Source organism: Dromiciops gliroides, chromosome 3 (genome assembly GCF_019393635.1).
Source record: "Dromiciops gliroides isolate mDroGli1 chromosome 3, mDroGli1.pri, whole genome shotgun sequence".
In the NCBI taxonomy this organism is placed as follows: Eukaryota; Metazoa; Chordata; class Mammalia; order Microbiotheria; family Microbiotheriidae; genus Dromiciops; species Dromiciops gliroides.
Window position 1 is genome coordinate 269,669,043 of NC_057863.1, and position 16,743 is coordinate 269,685,785.

A 16,743-nucleotide genomic window follows, 5' to 3' on the forward strand; every position below is an offset into this window, starting at 1 on the left:
CCTCACTAAAAAAAAAAAGAAAAGAAAAAGAATGATGAACCATACTTTTTGTTTTCTGAATGAACCCTCCACTCTTGATACTATACTTCACCCCAACCCCTCAGCAGTCACCCCACTTTTTGGTACTATTCTCAATTTGGGGAAATATCTCCTAGCCCTGAGGGTCTTGGTTTGAACCAGGATGGACCCCCTGGAACTGATTCTAAAAGAAAAAACTACCCTTGATGCTGTGTGTTACCTACCTAAGTATGCCTTTTCCCTCTTCTTTTTCTCAGTTTCAATGTAGAATTCAGAAGCAGCTTTAATTTTCTGTACCCAGGCAGTTCTTAGAAAGGAAAGGAGAGAAAGTTGCTAAATAAAACTCAATCTGAGGATCTCAGTGCCCAGAACAGTGCTGGTGCATACAACAATAAATATTTGTTGATGGCCACTACAAATGCACAAAGTCATTCAACAAACATTCATTAAGAGATTATATGTTCTAGAACTTTGCTAAGTGCCAGGAATTCCCCAAAAAAGCAAAACCAGTCCCTATCCTCAAGGATCTCATATTCTAATGGAGCAGATAAGCATGAAAATAATTAGTTATGGGGGCAGCTAGGTGGCGCAGTAGATGAAGCACCGGTCTGGATTCAGGAGGACCTGAGTTCAAATCCGGCCTCAGACACTTGACACTAGCTGTGTGACCCGGGGCAAGTCACTTAACCCTCATTGCCCCGCAAAATGATGATGGTGATGATGAAGATGTAAGATCTATACTGGGTAGACAAAAGATTATCTAAAAGGGGAAGGAATCTGGGGAACTGGGAAAGATCTCCTGAAGAAGGTAAAATTTGAGTTGAATACTGAAGGAAGCCAGGGAAATTAAGAGGTTAAAGATGAGGATGGAGTATATTCCAGGCAAGGGGGAAAGCCAGTGCAGACATGGAGATGGGAGATAGAATATCATGGCTGAAGAACTGCAGGTGGGCCACTGTGGCTAGATTGCATAGCATCAAACTGAGGCCTGGAAAAGACCTTAATTTAGAAAGGCCAAGGTCATCCACTGCATCCTGGGCCGTCACCAGTTGTCTTGACGTTTGTCTTGCTAGTTCACTTCAATGACTCTGGAGGAGAGAGTGAAGCTGATGACTTTGCACAACTCTGCCTCACTTAAATCCAATTCATAAACAAGTTAAGACATAGCCCTTATGATGTCATTGGTCCTCTAGGAGAATGAAGGACAAACAACATTATAAAGTGTAAGATTATAAAGTGTAGGGGCAGCTAGGTGGTGCAGTGGATAGAGCACCAGCCCTGGAGTCAGAAGGACCTGAGTTCAAATCTAGCCTCAGACACTTAATACTTACTAGCTGTGTGACCCTGGGCAAGTCACTTAACCCCAATTGCCTCACCCCCCCAAAAAAAAAAAGATTATAAAGTTTAAGAAGACTTCAGGAGGAAGGGACCAGATTGTGAAGAGATTTAAAAGCCAAGCAGAGGATTTTATATTTCCTAATGTAAGTAAAAGGAAGTTACTGGAATTTATTGACTGGGGAGTGGGAGCTGGAAATCAGACCTATGCTTTAGAAAAATTATTTTGGCAGTTCAGTAGAGGATGAATTTAAGTGAGGAAAGAAGTGATGCAACAAGTTCAGTTAGAAAGTTACCACAAAAAAAAAATTAAAAAATGAATATTTTTTAAAGAGTTTAGAAAAATGAATGTTGAAAACTCTCTTTACATGGAAAAAATAAAATACTATTGATAGTGAAAAAATATTAAAAAGAAAGCTACCGCAGTATTCTTTTTTTTTTTTTGCAGGGCAATGAGGGTTAAGTGACTTGCCCAGGGTCACACAGCTAGTGTCAAGTGTCTGAACCCGGATTTGAACTCGGGTCCTCCTGAATCTAGGGCCGGTGCTTTATCCACTGAGCCACCTAGCTGCCCCCTACTGCAGTATTCTAAGAGAGAGGTGATGATGGCATGAACTAGGATAGTGACTACGTGAGTGGAGAGAAGGGGACAAATATGAGGAATGTTGTGAAGGCAGAAATAGCAAGATCTGATAAAAGATTTTTAAAAGATTTCATATATAGGGTGAGTGAGAGAAATTGAAGATGATATTAAGATGGTGAGCCTGGGTGACTGAGGATGGTGCTGCCCTCATCAATAAGAAGGAAGTTCTGAAGAGAGGAGGATTTTGGGGGGAAAGATACTAAGTTGTGTTTTGGATGTGTTGAGATTGAAACGTCTACAGGACATCTAGTTTGAGATGTCTAAATTGGTGGGGTGGTATGGAACTGGGGATTCAGGAGGGAGCTTAGGACTATATATATGGGAATAGGGAGTGGACTCAGGATTTAATTGGGTGATGAAAGTCCCACTACCAATGCTAGTTGACACCATGTCTACAACTTATTGTTTATAGAAAATTGCCTAGGACACTGAGAGGTTAAGCAATTTGATCAGTTATACAAGCAGTATAGGCATGTCTGTAGGCAACAGGGCAAGAGCCAGTAGAATGGGAACAGTTTGAGAGAGAGAGAGATAGAATGAGAATGAATGAATGAATGAATGAATGAATGAATGAATGAATGAATGAATGAATGAATGAATGGAGATGATAGTGGGGGCATTCTGATGGAGAAGACTGGAGAGGATGGGATCAAAAATGCATCTAGAAAGACTGGCATTAGCAAGAACCACCCCTTCATCCAAGACTAGAGGAAAGTAGGAGATTGTGGGGAAAGGAAGCCTGAGTGATGTAAAATAAGGAACAGAAGAGAAATAGGACTCTTGGTCAATGACCTCAATTTTTTCTGTGAAGTATGAAGAGAGATCCTCAGGGGAGATGGTAGGATCACAGCGTGCCATGAGAGATTTGAAGAGAGATGAGGTTTAGAGCAAGCACTGTGGAACTTAGTGAACCAATTAGGAAAGAGTAGAATTATTACCTTGCTACAGAGAAGGCACAATTGAGATTAGATAACTGAAATTTGTAGTGGACCCAGTTATCGCTGTTTCATGATTTTCTCCAGCTCTATTTAGTAGTATGCGAATAGGGGTGATGGCAGCAGATAGTGTGTGTCTGGCAAGGGCTCCTATTTGGGAAGTTGTGATCTGTCATAGGATAGGAGGCCTAGAAATTTGAGAGTAGGGGAAAATGCATTGTTGAATAGATTCCCCAAGGAGAAAGAACTGAGTGATGGAGGAAATGAAGGGACAAAGGGAGAAAAACAAGGATGAAGAATAGGGTGAGGAGTAGGGAAAAATGGAATGATAAAAGATTATGATTATATAAAGGAATTTCAGAGTTCATGAACAGGGAAATAGAAAATTTATGTTTGATGGCAAGATCAAAGGTAGGATCATTTTGGGGTGTAGTTGAGGTGAAATGGAGGAGTACGTCATGGAAATTGAGTAGATTTGAAGAACTGAGAAATTCGCCTATTTGAAGGAGCATTGATATGCATGTGGAAGTCCCCTAGTCTAGGGCAGGAGTTGGGGAAAGAAAAACCAAAAACCAGATAATGAATTTCTTGAGGATTGAAGGAAAATATTCTGGGGGTGACAGATAATGGTCACCAAGATCTGGATTAGTTGATAAATTTGAATAGTCTGAAACTCAAAGGAGGAGAGGTTGCTAAATGACAGTGGTAGAGCAATGGGAAGCAAGTAGGATCTGTGAGTCAGAGGAGTACAGGAGAAAGCAGTGATGGGCACAGTGTCAACAGCAGGAAGCCAGGTCTCAGTGAGAACTAGAGGAAGGAAGAGTTTTAAGATGAAAGAAAGGGGCAGCTAGGTGGCGCAGTGGATAGAGCACCGGCCCTGGAGTCAGGAGTACCTGAGTTCAAATCCAGCCTCAGACACTTAACACACACTTACTAACTGTGTGACCCTGGGCAAGTCACTTAACCCTGATTGCCTCACTAAAAAAAAAAAAAAAGATGAAAGGAAGTAACTAAATGCAGGTAGTTCTTTATACTTTTCTAAAGCGCTTTACATTTAAACAAAACTTCAAGAGTCTTCTTTACAGATGGAAAAGAAACTCTGAGGGGTCGGAGCTCATAGCAGTGAGTCAGAATAGAGAGGTATATAGAACCTAGTGGGAGTAAATCCCACAAGGATAGAAATTGTGTATTCTCATTCAACCTTGGACTCCAAGCACAGTCTACTCTGATTTTCAAGAACAAATAAAGTGTCATTTTTAACCATTTTCAAGCATGCATCCTTCCACAATGCATATGCCAACCCTAAAACAGCTTTGTAAATGGGTAAAATAACTGAGCATGAAGAAAAATGGCTAAACTAAAAGTTTACTAAAATTTATTACATTCCTGTATCAGTGAGCTGGTTTTGTTCTCCAAACTCCTCAAACATGTAATAGATAGGATCAATTTTCAATTAGCCACATATATATCTTATCTGTTTTATAAATTATTTATAGGTAGATTTTTTAAGTTTGAAATTGAGTTGTTTTAATCTATCAAGCAATTGGCATATTATGCAAACTAATATCAATTTAATTATTTTATTTTCCTATTCTGACATTTCTGAGTGTAGGAACTTCCTCCACCTTCCCCTCCCTTCAATGAAAGTATTCTATAATTTTTAGCTTCAGTGCCTGGACACGAGAGTTAAATAATTATATAATTAGCATGTCAGTCATGAACCTCACTTCAAGGCCAGATTTCTACCTACTCCACTATCCTGTCACTGTTTTTTTGTTTTGTTTTGGTTTTTTTTGCGGGGCAATGGGGGTTAAGTGATTTGCCCAGGGTCACACAGCTAGTAAGTATCAAGTGTCTGAGGCCGGATTTGAACTCAGGTCCTCCTGAATCCAGGGCCGGTGCTTTATCCACTGGGCCACCTAGCTGCCCCCTATCCTGTCACTGTTAATTTAATCTAAGTAGGATAAATTAGGACGACAAATCTTAATGCATTCCCAAAACGGCAACTCTTGGAGACTTATTAGTTGATCTCCCTGTAGGCTGCAACCACTCTGGAGCCCTCTTTCTCCATACAGTAGGGTCTCCCGACAGGGAGGAAAACTACCAACAGAGCCTTCTCTTGGTTCTGTTTATTAACTTCACTGCTAGCACCATTACTGCCTCCCCATGATCAGAGATGCAGCATGACAGAATTTCAGATTTAGAAGGGACATTAGAGAATATCTAGTTCAGCTTGTATCTAAAAAAGTATTGCTTTGACAACTTCCCTCAAAAATGACAGGTGTGTCTATGCACACTGCATAGAGGCATGTTCATGTTCTACTTGCAGACCACCAGTGATGGTGCACTCACTACCTGACAAGGCCACTTATTCTTCTGTGCATCCTCACAGAATCAAATTGTTAGAAAGTCCTTCCATATATTGAATAAACAATCCGCTTCTCTGTAACTTGACATCCATTGCTTCTTGTTCTACCTGACAGGGCTCAAGGAGAATAAGCTTAATCTCCCTTTAGAATAGCCTTCCATACACATGAAGACATCAAAAGAAGCTCCTCGGGGCAGCTAGGTGGCACAGTGGATAGAGCACTGGCCCTAGAGTCAGGAGTACCTGAGTTCAAATCCAACCTCAGACACTTAACACTTACTAGCTGTGTGACCCTGGGCAAGTCACTTAACCCCAATTGCCTCACTAAAAAAAAAAAAAAGCAGCTCCTCTTCAGGGAAAAGGAACTGGGACCCCTTGACAAAGACCATTATTTACACAATGGTGAGAAAGCTTTGTTACAATATTGTCCTTGAAGTCCATGCCATGTACTTCATTAAATAAGCCCACTTATATGGAGTAAAGGAATATAAAGAATTCCATTATGTGGCTAACAGAATAAAGTTACAAATGGGTTATTTATTGAACTGGTTTCCATTCCACCTCCATATTTGTATGTTGTGTGACTACCAGATTAAATTGCAAGAACATAATAAATGGACTCAGTTTATTCACGTTAAATAATAATAAAGATGATGATAAAAATAAAATAACATGGGGCAGCTAGGTGGCACAGTGGATAGAGCACCAGCCCTGGAGTCAGGAGGACCTGAGTTCAAATTCGGCCTCAGACACTTAACACTTACTAGCTGTGTGACCCTGGGCAAGTCACTTAACCCCAATTGCCTCTCACACACAAAAAAATAATAAAATAAAATAAGATTAAGAGACAGCTACATAAAAGTATCTGAAACCTACATTTGTAAAATTCCATGAAAAGTCCAGCTGGAGAGAAAAAACCCCAACTCCTCTTTTCTTCCTCCATTTACTGAGGAGATTGGAAATATTTATCTTATTCAATGACATTGAGTAGACCTCCCTCTTAAAGCTCTACCCAAGGGAAGAACCAAAGTCAGTTTCATAATTGGAAATCACTCTAAACCAAGAGTAAAGAACACTGGAGAGAACACCAGAACAGGATGTCCCCCCTCCCTTTACTGGAGGAGCAAATCAAAGCTAATGAGTTAATTTGCTTCAACCACACTCATGCTGCGTTGGATGCTGGGAGCAACATCCACAAACTCATTTTTCACAAAATCTCTTTTGTGAAAAAAATTTCATTTGCAAAAGTTTTTGTGAAGTGTTCATTCTAATGTATTCTGTTGTCACTCCAATGTAGACAGAATCCCCAAACTCCAGCAAAATGCAGCCAAAACAGAGAAATGTGCTGTTAACTCCGGGAGAGGGCCCACAAATCCCTAATTTTAAAAAATAACTGAAAAAGAATGTCGATCTGGGTTGCTCTTCATGGGTTATCTACCTTCTGCTGGCTGCAATGCATTCCAGCCTTAGTTCCCAGGCTAGGCTTTGCCACACCACAAGGTGTCGCCATTTACCTCCAGGGTATCACTTTCCCCAAAGGATGCCAGAGGAAAGGAGACAATTGTGTGCCTAGAGCTAAAGGCATGTGGCTTTCCCCATCTCCTGGTCTTACTTAACCGCATTGGGAATTAGCCTCAGTGCTGGGTGCGCATTTATTATAGCAGAGATTCCTTTTGAGTAGGGCCTGCATTAGACGGCCAAGTAAGCCCTCTTTCCCAACTTGAAAACTCTTGGATTCTGGAATTCAGTGACTAACAGAGAGACAAAGAGAAAGAAGGAATTCTAGGGCAAGGGAAAAATTGAACGTCCTCCAGCTTGCACTGAACACAAAGGAGGGACTATGTTGGGGGAATCTGGGTCCCTGGGCCTTCCCCTAAAGGGGCTAAATGCTAGCATGGAAACAATGATGAGGGGCTGCTGATAAGATCTATTGAGTCACATCAACAAGCATTTAATTAAATGCCTACTATGTGCTAGGCACTGTGATAAGCTGAATTAGGCATTTTCTGGGATGGGGAGAAAAAGGAAGTGGGCCCAGGAAAAGGCAGAATTGCATGGCTTCAGATAGTTTCACAATAGCCCACAGCATCCTCTTTAGAGGCAGCTGCAGGGTTTTGTGAAAGCACAGGTGGGGAATCAGAGGAAATATGGTACTGTAGTAGAAAACAGAAGACCTAGGTCCTAATTCTGGTCGCATCATCCCTTTATTAGTTGAGGATTCTTGAGCAGAGGCAGCTGGTGGCCCAGTGCATAGGCCTGAATCAGGAAGCCTGAGCTCAAATTATGCCTCAGATATTTATTAGCTGTGTGACTCTAGGCAAGTAATTTTAAAACGTCTGTCTGCCTCAGTTTCCTCAACTATAAAATGGGGGTAATAATAGCACGTAGCTTGTAGGGTTATTGTGAAGATCAAACGACCTGATATTTGCAAAGTATTTAACACAGTGCCTAGCACATAATAGGCTTTCACTTCCCACTTGCCTCATTTTCCTCCACCATAAAATGGGTACACTATTACCTGTCCAGAATCCCTCATAAGGCTACCAATAAATATAAAACAAGGTGAAATATCTGAAAATGCTTTGAAAACTGTAAAACTACACCATTATATAAAGAAAGGATGGTGGCATTATTATTAAAAGAACAATAAGATCTCTTTTCAATTCATGTGAATGATACATGTAGGTGAGATGGGTGAATGTCAGAGAACCTGGTTCTGTACCAGGAATGTCACTGGATCTTACCTTTCATTTATGCTTTCTGCGCGGAGAGTGTAGACTCTATCAATGTGGGAAATGTGGAAGATGGGCTCATCTCCAGAAGGGTCAGTGGGTAATTTTACTAGGACTTCATTTAGGAAAATGGGCTGAAAAATACCATGCATGGGTATCACAATACAATTCTGATGGTATATGTTGGGAAGAATAAAAAGACAGCATTTGTAATATCATCTCTCTTTTCCAATGATTTATTTCTTACCACCAATTTGTACATTTTTTTAAAATAGTCTTTTGTGGGGCAGCTAGGTGGCGCAGTGGATAGAGCACCTGCCCTGGATTCAGGAGGACCTGAGTTCAAATCCAGCCTCAGACACTTTACACACTTACTAGCTATGTAACCCTGGGCAAGTCACTTAACCCCAATTGCCTCACCAAAAAAAAAAAGAAAAATAGTCCCTTGTATTTTTCTATCACTTGGCTAGTATGGGGTTTTTTGTTTTGTTTTGTTTTCTATTTAGGAATGATTTTTTTTTCCTCCCCCTGAAAATAACCACTGTAGAGCAAAGCAGTTGACCCCTAACTTGTAGCTTAATAGAGTTCTCTAGACATTTTCATCTAAAAGTTTAGCACAGTGCTTAGCACAGTACCTGGAACATAGTAGGCATTTAATAAATGCTAGTTGACTAGACCATATATACCCCCTCCCAAAGGAACTCAGACTTTGACCCCTGGGACCCAGGACTCTGATTGGTCGGCTATCACATTATGTTACCCAACTCTAGGCCCACCGTGCCATTTCCCAGCAACACTACCAAATGCACACCATCTGGTGCCCCCTTCCTGCTCATGTTCCCTTATATGTGTTGCTTTCCCCTATAGAAAAATAAACTCCTCAAGGATTGGCAAGGATTTTTTTTTTTTGCTTGTACTAGTAACCTCAAAATTAACATGGCACCTGGCAAAGACACTTTTCCCCCAAAATAAAGCTAAAAGTTTTTTTTTAATCATAAAAGTATTTTAAGGGGACAGCTAGGTGGTACAGTGGATAAAGCACTGGCCTTGGATTCAGGAGGACCTGAGTTCAAATCCAGCCTCAGACACTTGACACTAGCTATGTGACCCTGGGCAAGTCACTTAACCCTCATTGCCCCACCAAAAAAAAAGTATTTTAATATTTTCTAATTACATGTAGAGATAGTTTTCAACACTAAAGCTAACAGTTTTGGTTTTTTTTTTTTCTGGGACAACACCCACTTACAGACTAATCTAGGAAAAAAATAACCTCTAACTCTCTACCCCAATTCTAAAGATACACACAGAGACATGAACATTTGAGCAGGACACATATAGTCCAGGGACCCTGTTTTTAAAGTGCCAAATGTCTGGACTGAGTTTTTTCAGGAAAAAAGTGAGAAACAGAAAAGTATAAGTTATCCTAAGAAGTCTGATGAGATTTTCTGTCCATTTTATGGTTGTTTTGAGTTGCTTTCTTTCTGATAAAGTTAAGCTGGTTGCATGATATAAATTAAGCTTCACACTTTAAACTGGTTTCCATACAGCCAAAGTCTTATACTAATCATATTACCCTTCTTCTTCCATGTTTAAGCCCTAGATACTAGAGAAATAGTCTCCTCTTAACACCACAATATTTTTGTTTGTTTAACTAAAAAAAAAAAAAACCCCAACAACAATGCTACACCATGCCTTGTTGAAATGTTGAAAGAGACTTACTGGGGCAGCTAGATGGCACAGTGGATAGAGCACCGGCCCTGGATTCAGGAGTACCTGAGTTCAATTCCAACCTCAGACACTTAACACTTACTAGCTGTGTGACCCTGGGCAAGTCACTCAACCCCAATTGCCTCACACAAAAAAAAAAGGGAAAAAAAAAAGAGACTTACCGTCTTATACATTTTATACTGTAGATTAGATTTGGGGCTAAAGACTTTATCAGTCCCAGAAGAACCCAAAGGCTTTATAATCTGAGTCAGAAGAAGAAAGTCATTGAAAAGGAAGCCATACAGTTCCTTGTTGCTCTTGGCTTTGTACAATTTCCCACTGTGCAGGAACTTCCGTGGTCCCAAGCAATTGGTGACTGAGTTGAAGACAAGTTGCTAAGAAAGAAAAACAACACACAGGAGGGAAGATGAAGAACATGCATCTGTTACTAAGAAAATGGGTTTCCACTGGAATCCTGGTCTAAGCTTGAGATGCTTCATTTCTTGGATGTGAACCAAGGAACGCTTTGTAAGTATCCAGCAGTGCCTGTCTGAGCTGGACACCCCACCTCCCCACCAAGACAAACAATCAATCCAAAATATGGGTCTGTGGGAATCCTAAGTCATGTTTCCCAAAGACTTATATTTTCTTTTTTTAATCATAAAAGTATTTTATTATTTGCCAGTTACATGTAAAGATAGTTTTCAACATTTGTTTTCATAAGACTTTTACTTCCAAATTTTTCTCCCTTCCTCCCTTCCCTCCCCCCTCCCCAAGACAGAAAGCACTCTGATATAGGTTATATATGTACAATCACATTAAACAAATTTCTGCATTGACTTATAGTTTCTTCCCTTCCTACTATCCTTCCATCCCCCACCTACCAACTCCACCAGTTGAAAGCCTTCAAACCTGAATCATGCCTCAGACACTAGCTGTGTGACCCTGGGCAAGTCACTTAACCTCTTCCTGCCTTTGTTTTCCTATTCTGTAAAATGGGGTCATAATCGCACCTATATCTCCCAGAGCTGTTGTGAGGATAAAATAAGATAATATTTATAAAGCACTTTGCAAACCTTAAAGCACTATGTAGTGCTATTACTATTTTTTTATTACTACTAAATGAACTCTATGTTTCCTTTTGTCTGGAATTCCTATGATCTTCTTCAAAATATCAAAGGAAGCCTATTATCTAGAGCAAAGGTTCTCAAAGTGTTGTCTGAAGACCTTTGGGGGTGACAAATCCCTTTCAAGAATCTATATGGGTTGGGGCAGCTAGGTGGCGCAGTGGATAGAGCACCGGTCCTGGAGTCAGGAGTACCTGAGTTCAAATTCGACCTCAGACACTTAACACTTACTAGCTGTGGACATTGGGCAAGTCACTTAACCCCAATTGCCTCACTTAAACAAAAAAAAAAAGAGAGAAGAATCTATGTGGCTAGGGGCAGCTAGGTGGTGCAGTAGATAAAGCACTGGCCCTAGATTCAGGAGGAACTGAGTTCAAATCTGACCTCAGACACTTGGCACTTACTAGCTATGTGACCTTGGGCAAGTCACTTAAGCCCAATTGCCTCACTTAAAAAAAAAAAAAGAGAGAGAAGAATCTATATGGCTAGGGGCAGCTAGGTGGCGCAGTGGATAAAGCACTGGCCCTGGATTCAGGAGGAGCTGAGTTCAAATCCGGTTTCAGACACTTGGCACTTACTAGCTGTGTGACCCTGGGCAAGTCACTTAACCCTCATTGCCCCGCAAAACAAACAAACAAAAAACAAGACTCTATGTGGATATTATTTAAATAATAATACTAAAAAAAACCCATCCAAATAAATAATAATACTAAGATATTATTTACCTGTTAAAATATTAATCTTATTTCCTACTATACATGTTTGAGGCCAAACTTCCTTCACATACTTGAAATAAAACAACAGATTGAATGCAGAAGCAGATATGAGAATTCAGTTGTTTTCTATTAATACCCAGACATGAAAAAGATTTGCTAAAATATATACTACAACAACACCATTCTTCTCACTAATTTGGGGGGGAAGAAATATAGTTGTTTCTCATATATTTATGTTAACATGCAGTCAAATCAAGTGCCAGACATTGTACTTAGTGCTAGGAAAACAAATGCAAGCGAAAAGAAAAGCAGTCCCTGCCTTCAAGGAGCTTACATTCAAATAGGGAAAATGACAAGTGAGAGAAAGCTAAAGCAGGATTGGGGCAGGAAGAAGGTATCGATTCAGGGGCAGAGTGGGAGATAACTGGACACTCTACAGTTGAGCCTGGGGAGGGATGAAGACATTCCTGGCCTGGGCACTTTCTTTAGAATGTTAAGTTCTAGCAGGAACTAACCAATCAGAGGAAGGAGCCACAGGGGTGGAATGAACTTCCAGTTTCCAAGGGCTTCCAACTCCCTACAGTTCCAATTACACCTCAGAAGTGTAATTGAAATGATGATTTTTTTAAATGATCAGTTTTAATTTTGAATATGGCAAATATTGATGGCTATAACCCACATAAACAAAAGCTCTTTGGCAGCCTCAATAATTTTTAAGTGTGTAGAGGGATATCAAGACTAGGAAAGTTTGAGAACTACTACATGCTGATGGCTAGTCCGTCCTTAGATATATTTTCTTTCCTTTTCTTTTTTTTGTTCAGGAGACATGAAAACCAGGTTTATTACAAGAGAGAAGAATATGCATGGGAACCCATCAGGCTCCCAATTCTTTTTTTTTTTAAACAATTTCTTTTTTTTAATCATAAAAGTATTTTATTATTTTCCAGTTACATATAAAAATAGTTTTCAACATTTGTTTTCATAAGATTTTTAGTTCCAAATTTTTCTCCCTTTTTCCCTTCCCTCCCCCCTCCCCAAGACAGAAAGCAATCTGATATAGGCTAGATACTTACATATATTTTCAACAGACACTACATATAGACCCTGACCTGGGTCCAGAATTGAAAAGAAGTAGAGAGTAAGCAGAAATGCTTTTGTATTTTGGGGCATTGAGCAGTTCTTTCAACAGTCCCTGACCATTAAAAAAAAATGTTCTCTGCATCTTGCTAAATGCTTATGAATCATAGAACACCATGCTTTCCAAAGAAATAAAACTGTAGGTGGCCCAAAGGCCAATGGAGAAACTCACAGTGCATGTAAGCAGGCAGCTGCATTTTGACAATGATGATTTGTGTACTAAAAGTGGAGTAAAGGAAGGGTGTGATCAGTAAAGGAGGACAAGCAATTGTGCAATAAAAATGAGGGATAACAGATGTAAAATGCATAGAGGAAATGCTCCAGCCCACCAGGTAGATAATCTACAGAGGATTTAGAGAAGAACATAGATAAAAGTTATACAAGCTGAGAAAGTATTGACTCATGGAGGGAGTATCCATATCCATGAGATCACAGACCCATGCATTATTGAAGTTTTCTAAGATTCAGCCAAAAGCATGATGATATGCCTTTTAATTCTTCTTCTTCTTCTTCTTCTTCTTCTTCTTCTTCTTCTTCTTCTTCTTCTTCTTCTCCTTCTTCTCCTTCTTCTCCTTCTTCTCCTTCTTCTCCTTCTTCTTCTTCTTCTTCTTCTTCTTCTTCTTCTTCTTCTTCTTCTTCTTCTTCTCTTCTTCTTCTTCTTCTTCTTCTTCTTCTTCTTCTCTTCTTCTTCTTCTTCTTCTTCTTCTTCTTCTTCTTCTTCTTCTTCTTCTTCTTCTTCTTCTTCTTCTTCTTCTTCTTCTTCTCTGGGTCTTTTCATATAGAACAGGCTGATCTCATCACTAATCAGCAGGGGAACTTTGACCTGCTCCATTTACAACCTGAGCCAATTCGCCCCTCCTTAGGCAGCCTAGTGAGCCCTCAGGAATGAAAGCTCACTATATTGATTCCAGATTTAAGGAGGCTTAGCCTGATCAGCATCCATTTAGCTATGCCCACTATAACTCAGAATCCCTGAGCTCAGATCCACCAGCCTCAGCATCCCTGGGAACCAGTAACTGGGAGTACAGGCATGTACCACCACACCTGGCATGGGAGAATGACTTTCTACAGTTTTCTTTTGCTCGGCTAGCACTTCAAATAAGCTTTTGCAATAGAAAGTAGGGATGACAGAGTATGATTCTGTTGGTATCTGATACTTTTTCTCAAAATCAGACCAAATCCTTATTTATTGACTCCTTCCCTGTTACCTACTCACTCACCGATATCTCCTTCATTCCTTAAAAAACCCTCATTTGATCAGACCATCCATTAACTCTTCCCTTTCTGGTTAAATTCCTTGAGAAAGCCATTTAAACTGGGTGCTCCCTCTTCCTCTCATTTTGTTCTGAACCCTCTGAGGCTGGCTTCTGACTTCTTCATTCAACTAAAACTGCTCTCTCCAAAAATACTGATGATAGCTCTCTGCCTTGCCCTCTCCTCCCTTCTTCTCTCTTTCTTTTCTCCCTCCCTCCCTCTATCCATCTCTCTGTCTCTTTTAATTAATAGGGTAGCTTTACTTGAGGCATGAGTTCACATGTGTCAGTTTACACTGGTGTTTATTTTTTTCATGGTCCCTGTTTATAAGTTACAGAGGATAGGGAATTGTTAGCTGACTCCTAGTTGTTTTCTAAGTCTTTCAGCTTATGGTGAAATATTAAACAGGTCATCAGGAGCAAAACCACTCGTAGAAACCATCATTTCATCGATGCCCACATTGGGGCGTTGTAAGAGAAGGAAAAAACTTGATCACCCCCAGCTCCAACCTATCTAAGCTGCCTTGGATTTGACTTAACAAAATTTCTGCACACAACACAGGATCAGGAGACTTGGGGAGCAGGCAAGATTACAAGGTCTAATGCTGAGAACAAGGAAACATTTCACATTACACATACTGCCCTGTGCCCATTTCCCCCTGCTGAGTACAGTCATTGATTCTGTTCCAATGTCTCTGGTTTCCTGTGCTTTCCCCTCACCCACCCTGTTTAACTATCCTGACTGAGGGAGTGGAAGATCAAGTGGGGGAAGGGCAGGGAAGAGAAGTAATCTAAGCTAGAAATTCGTACACCACCTGTTCAATGGACCTGTAGGTCAATTAGCATTTATTAATCACCTGCTAACCTACTAAGCATTGAAGTTAATGTCCCAATCAGCTAGGCCCTGGAACTTAAGGGGATACAGATTTTGTTGTATACATTGAACCATTCAAGGCAGTGATCCCGTTTTCCAGCTTTCACGGTGATTCTCATCTGGAACACAAAATTCTGGTTGAAGCCCCTGGAATGGAACTGCTCGAAATGGCCATTTGGTCATCGGGTTAGGTAGCAGCTCGTCCTTCTCCTCAGCCCTCAGGCTCTGTACTTTGCCTGCCACATGATGGAGTGGGTAGCAGGAGAGCATAGTGTCCAGGGCTATGGCTGAGGCTGGGGAAAGTTCAACTGGCCCAGAGCGAATCTTGCCCAGTTTGAAGCCTAAGCTCCCCTTGCTCTGGCAAAGAGTTTAAATCCCCCTACTGTAAACAACTATCTGATCCCTCTATAATCTTGGCCAGCCAGAGCCAACTCTCAAGGGAAGGGGGATGGGACAGGCGAAGGCCTGAGATCTCCAGCAACACTAAGCACAGTTCCTGGCTCAGAGAAAGTACTTAATAAATGCTTGTTTACTTGACTAAAATTTTTAAATCTAAGGTCTAATGATGGACTCCTTGGTCCCTACCATTCTACCCCAACCTCACGATTTAGAATCCAGCTAGGCCTAGGTCCCAACCAGCAAAGTAAGGCATGTCCAAGTCTGTGCATGTCCACCTGTATGTATCTAAGGTATATCTGAGGGCCCTTCTCAGGATCTTCCTCCTAACCCCTCCTTTCAAGATGAAAATGTCTGGAGAAGCCTCTTCTTTACCTAAGTCTAGGGGCAGAAAAAGGGAGCTCAGGCTTGTAAATCAGGGTAGGACAACTGCCCTCCCTGAGTTAATATTTAACCAAGGAAGGCCACCGAGTTGTTTTGTTGTTGTTTTTTTTCTTTTTCCCAAGGCTGTTCAAAGTTTATTAGTTTTCTTTTGAGTACAAAGTAAATAAAGACTGAGCCTGCTGGAAAGCACACAGGGGGCTTGTAAAATAAAAGAAAAATGCAGTTTCTTGTCTTTACTTTTGGTGTTTTGTTTTTGTTTTCCCTTTAAAAAAACATGCAACACAACTCCTACACTTAGGCAGTCTGCTTACTCAATGGATGGAGGGAAGGGGGACAGGAGAGAGGAAGGGAAAGGATGGGAAAAAGGCAGGAGATAAATGGACTTTGAAGCTGGGGGGGGGGCATTGCCCCTCATGCAGATGGCCCAGTACTGGTTTTAGCAGAATCCATGACATGACACTTCCTCATGGCCACCTGAGCCAGGACACAGGTGCTAGGGCCATGAACAACCTGGGAAGTTCCTGAATGTTCTGGGGATTCCAACATGGTTGTCATGAATGGATAAATCAACTTCCAAAAGAAGGTTGCTACCAGTGACCTGGCCCTGATTTTGAAAGACCAGATGGTCTACCAGAGTAGCTGGGCATTTCCACAGAACTGTTGTCAGAGTGGAACTCAGGCATTTCCTGTGATAGTCATGGGGAGCTACAAGTCGAACCATGAGATGAGATTGCTGCCATCTTGCTTGAGCTTATTTTTTTGTGGTAATGGACATTTTAATGGTAGCTTCTGTTAGGCATATGATCACTGGTGACTTAGGCTAAGGGAGCACTAGGCTACTGTGCCTTTTTATATAGGAGATCATGGGAGTATACTCTGCAGCAGTGGAAAATCTCAGAATTTGGGGGGTTCCCAAAGATCTCTTAATTGTCAAATCTAATGGCCTTTTAATCCTTATCCTGACTCTGTGCCTTTTCTTGGATGTCTGCCATAACTGGAATGCTTTACCTTCTAATCTCTACCTCCTAGGTTTTTTTTTCAAGACTCAGTTCAAATCCTGCTTTCTAAATTTTTTACAGAAAATATCTCCAATAAAGGTCTCATTTCTCAACTATATA

The 16,743-nt window shown here is 40.8% G+C and overlaps 1 protein-coding gene across 4 annotated transcripts in view; it reads right to left on the reverse strand.

Annotated features, from left to right (window-relative positions):
• The window catches only part of ITSN1 (intersectin 1), a 300,395-nt gene that overhangs the window by 30,395 nt on the left and 253,257 nt on the right, over positions 1-16,743 (reverse strand). For all 4 annotated transcript variants that reach the window (XM_043990543.1, XM_043990544.1, XM_043990542.1 and 1 more), the window contains 3 exons: positions 9,921-10,133; positions 8,044-8,165; positions 243-325 (listed from right to left, as the gene is read on the reverse strand). In XM_043990543.1, the coding sequence (XP_043846478.1) occupies positions 243-325; positions 8,044-8,165; positions 9,921-10,133 (418 nt within the window). The remainder of the gene's footprint in view (positions 1-242; positions 326-8,043; positions 8,166-9,920; positions 10,134-16,743) is intronic.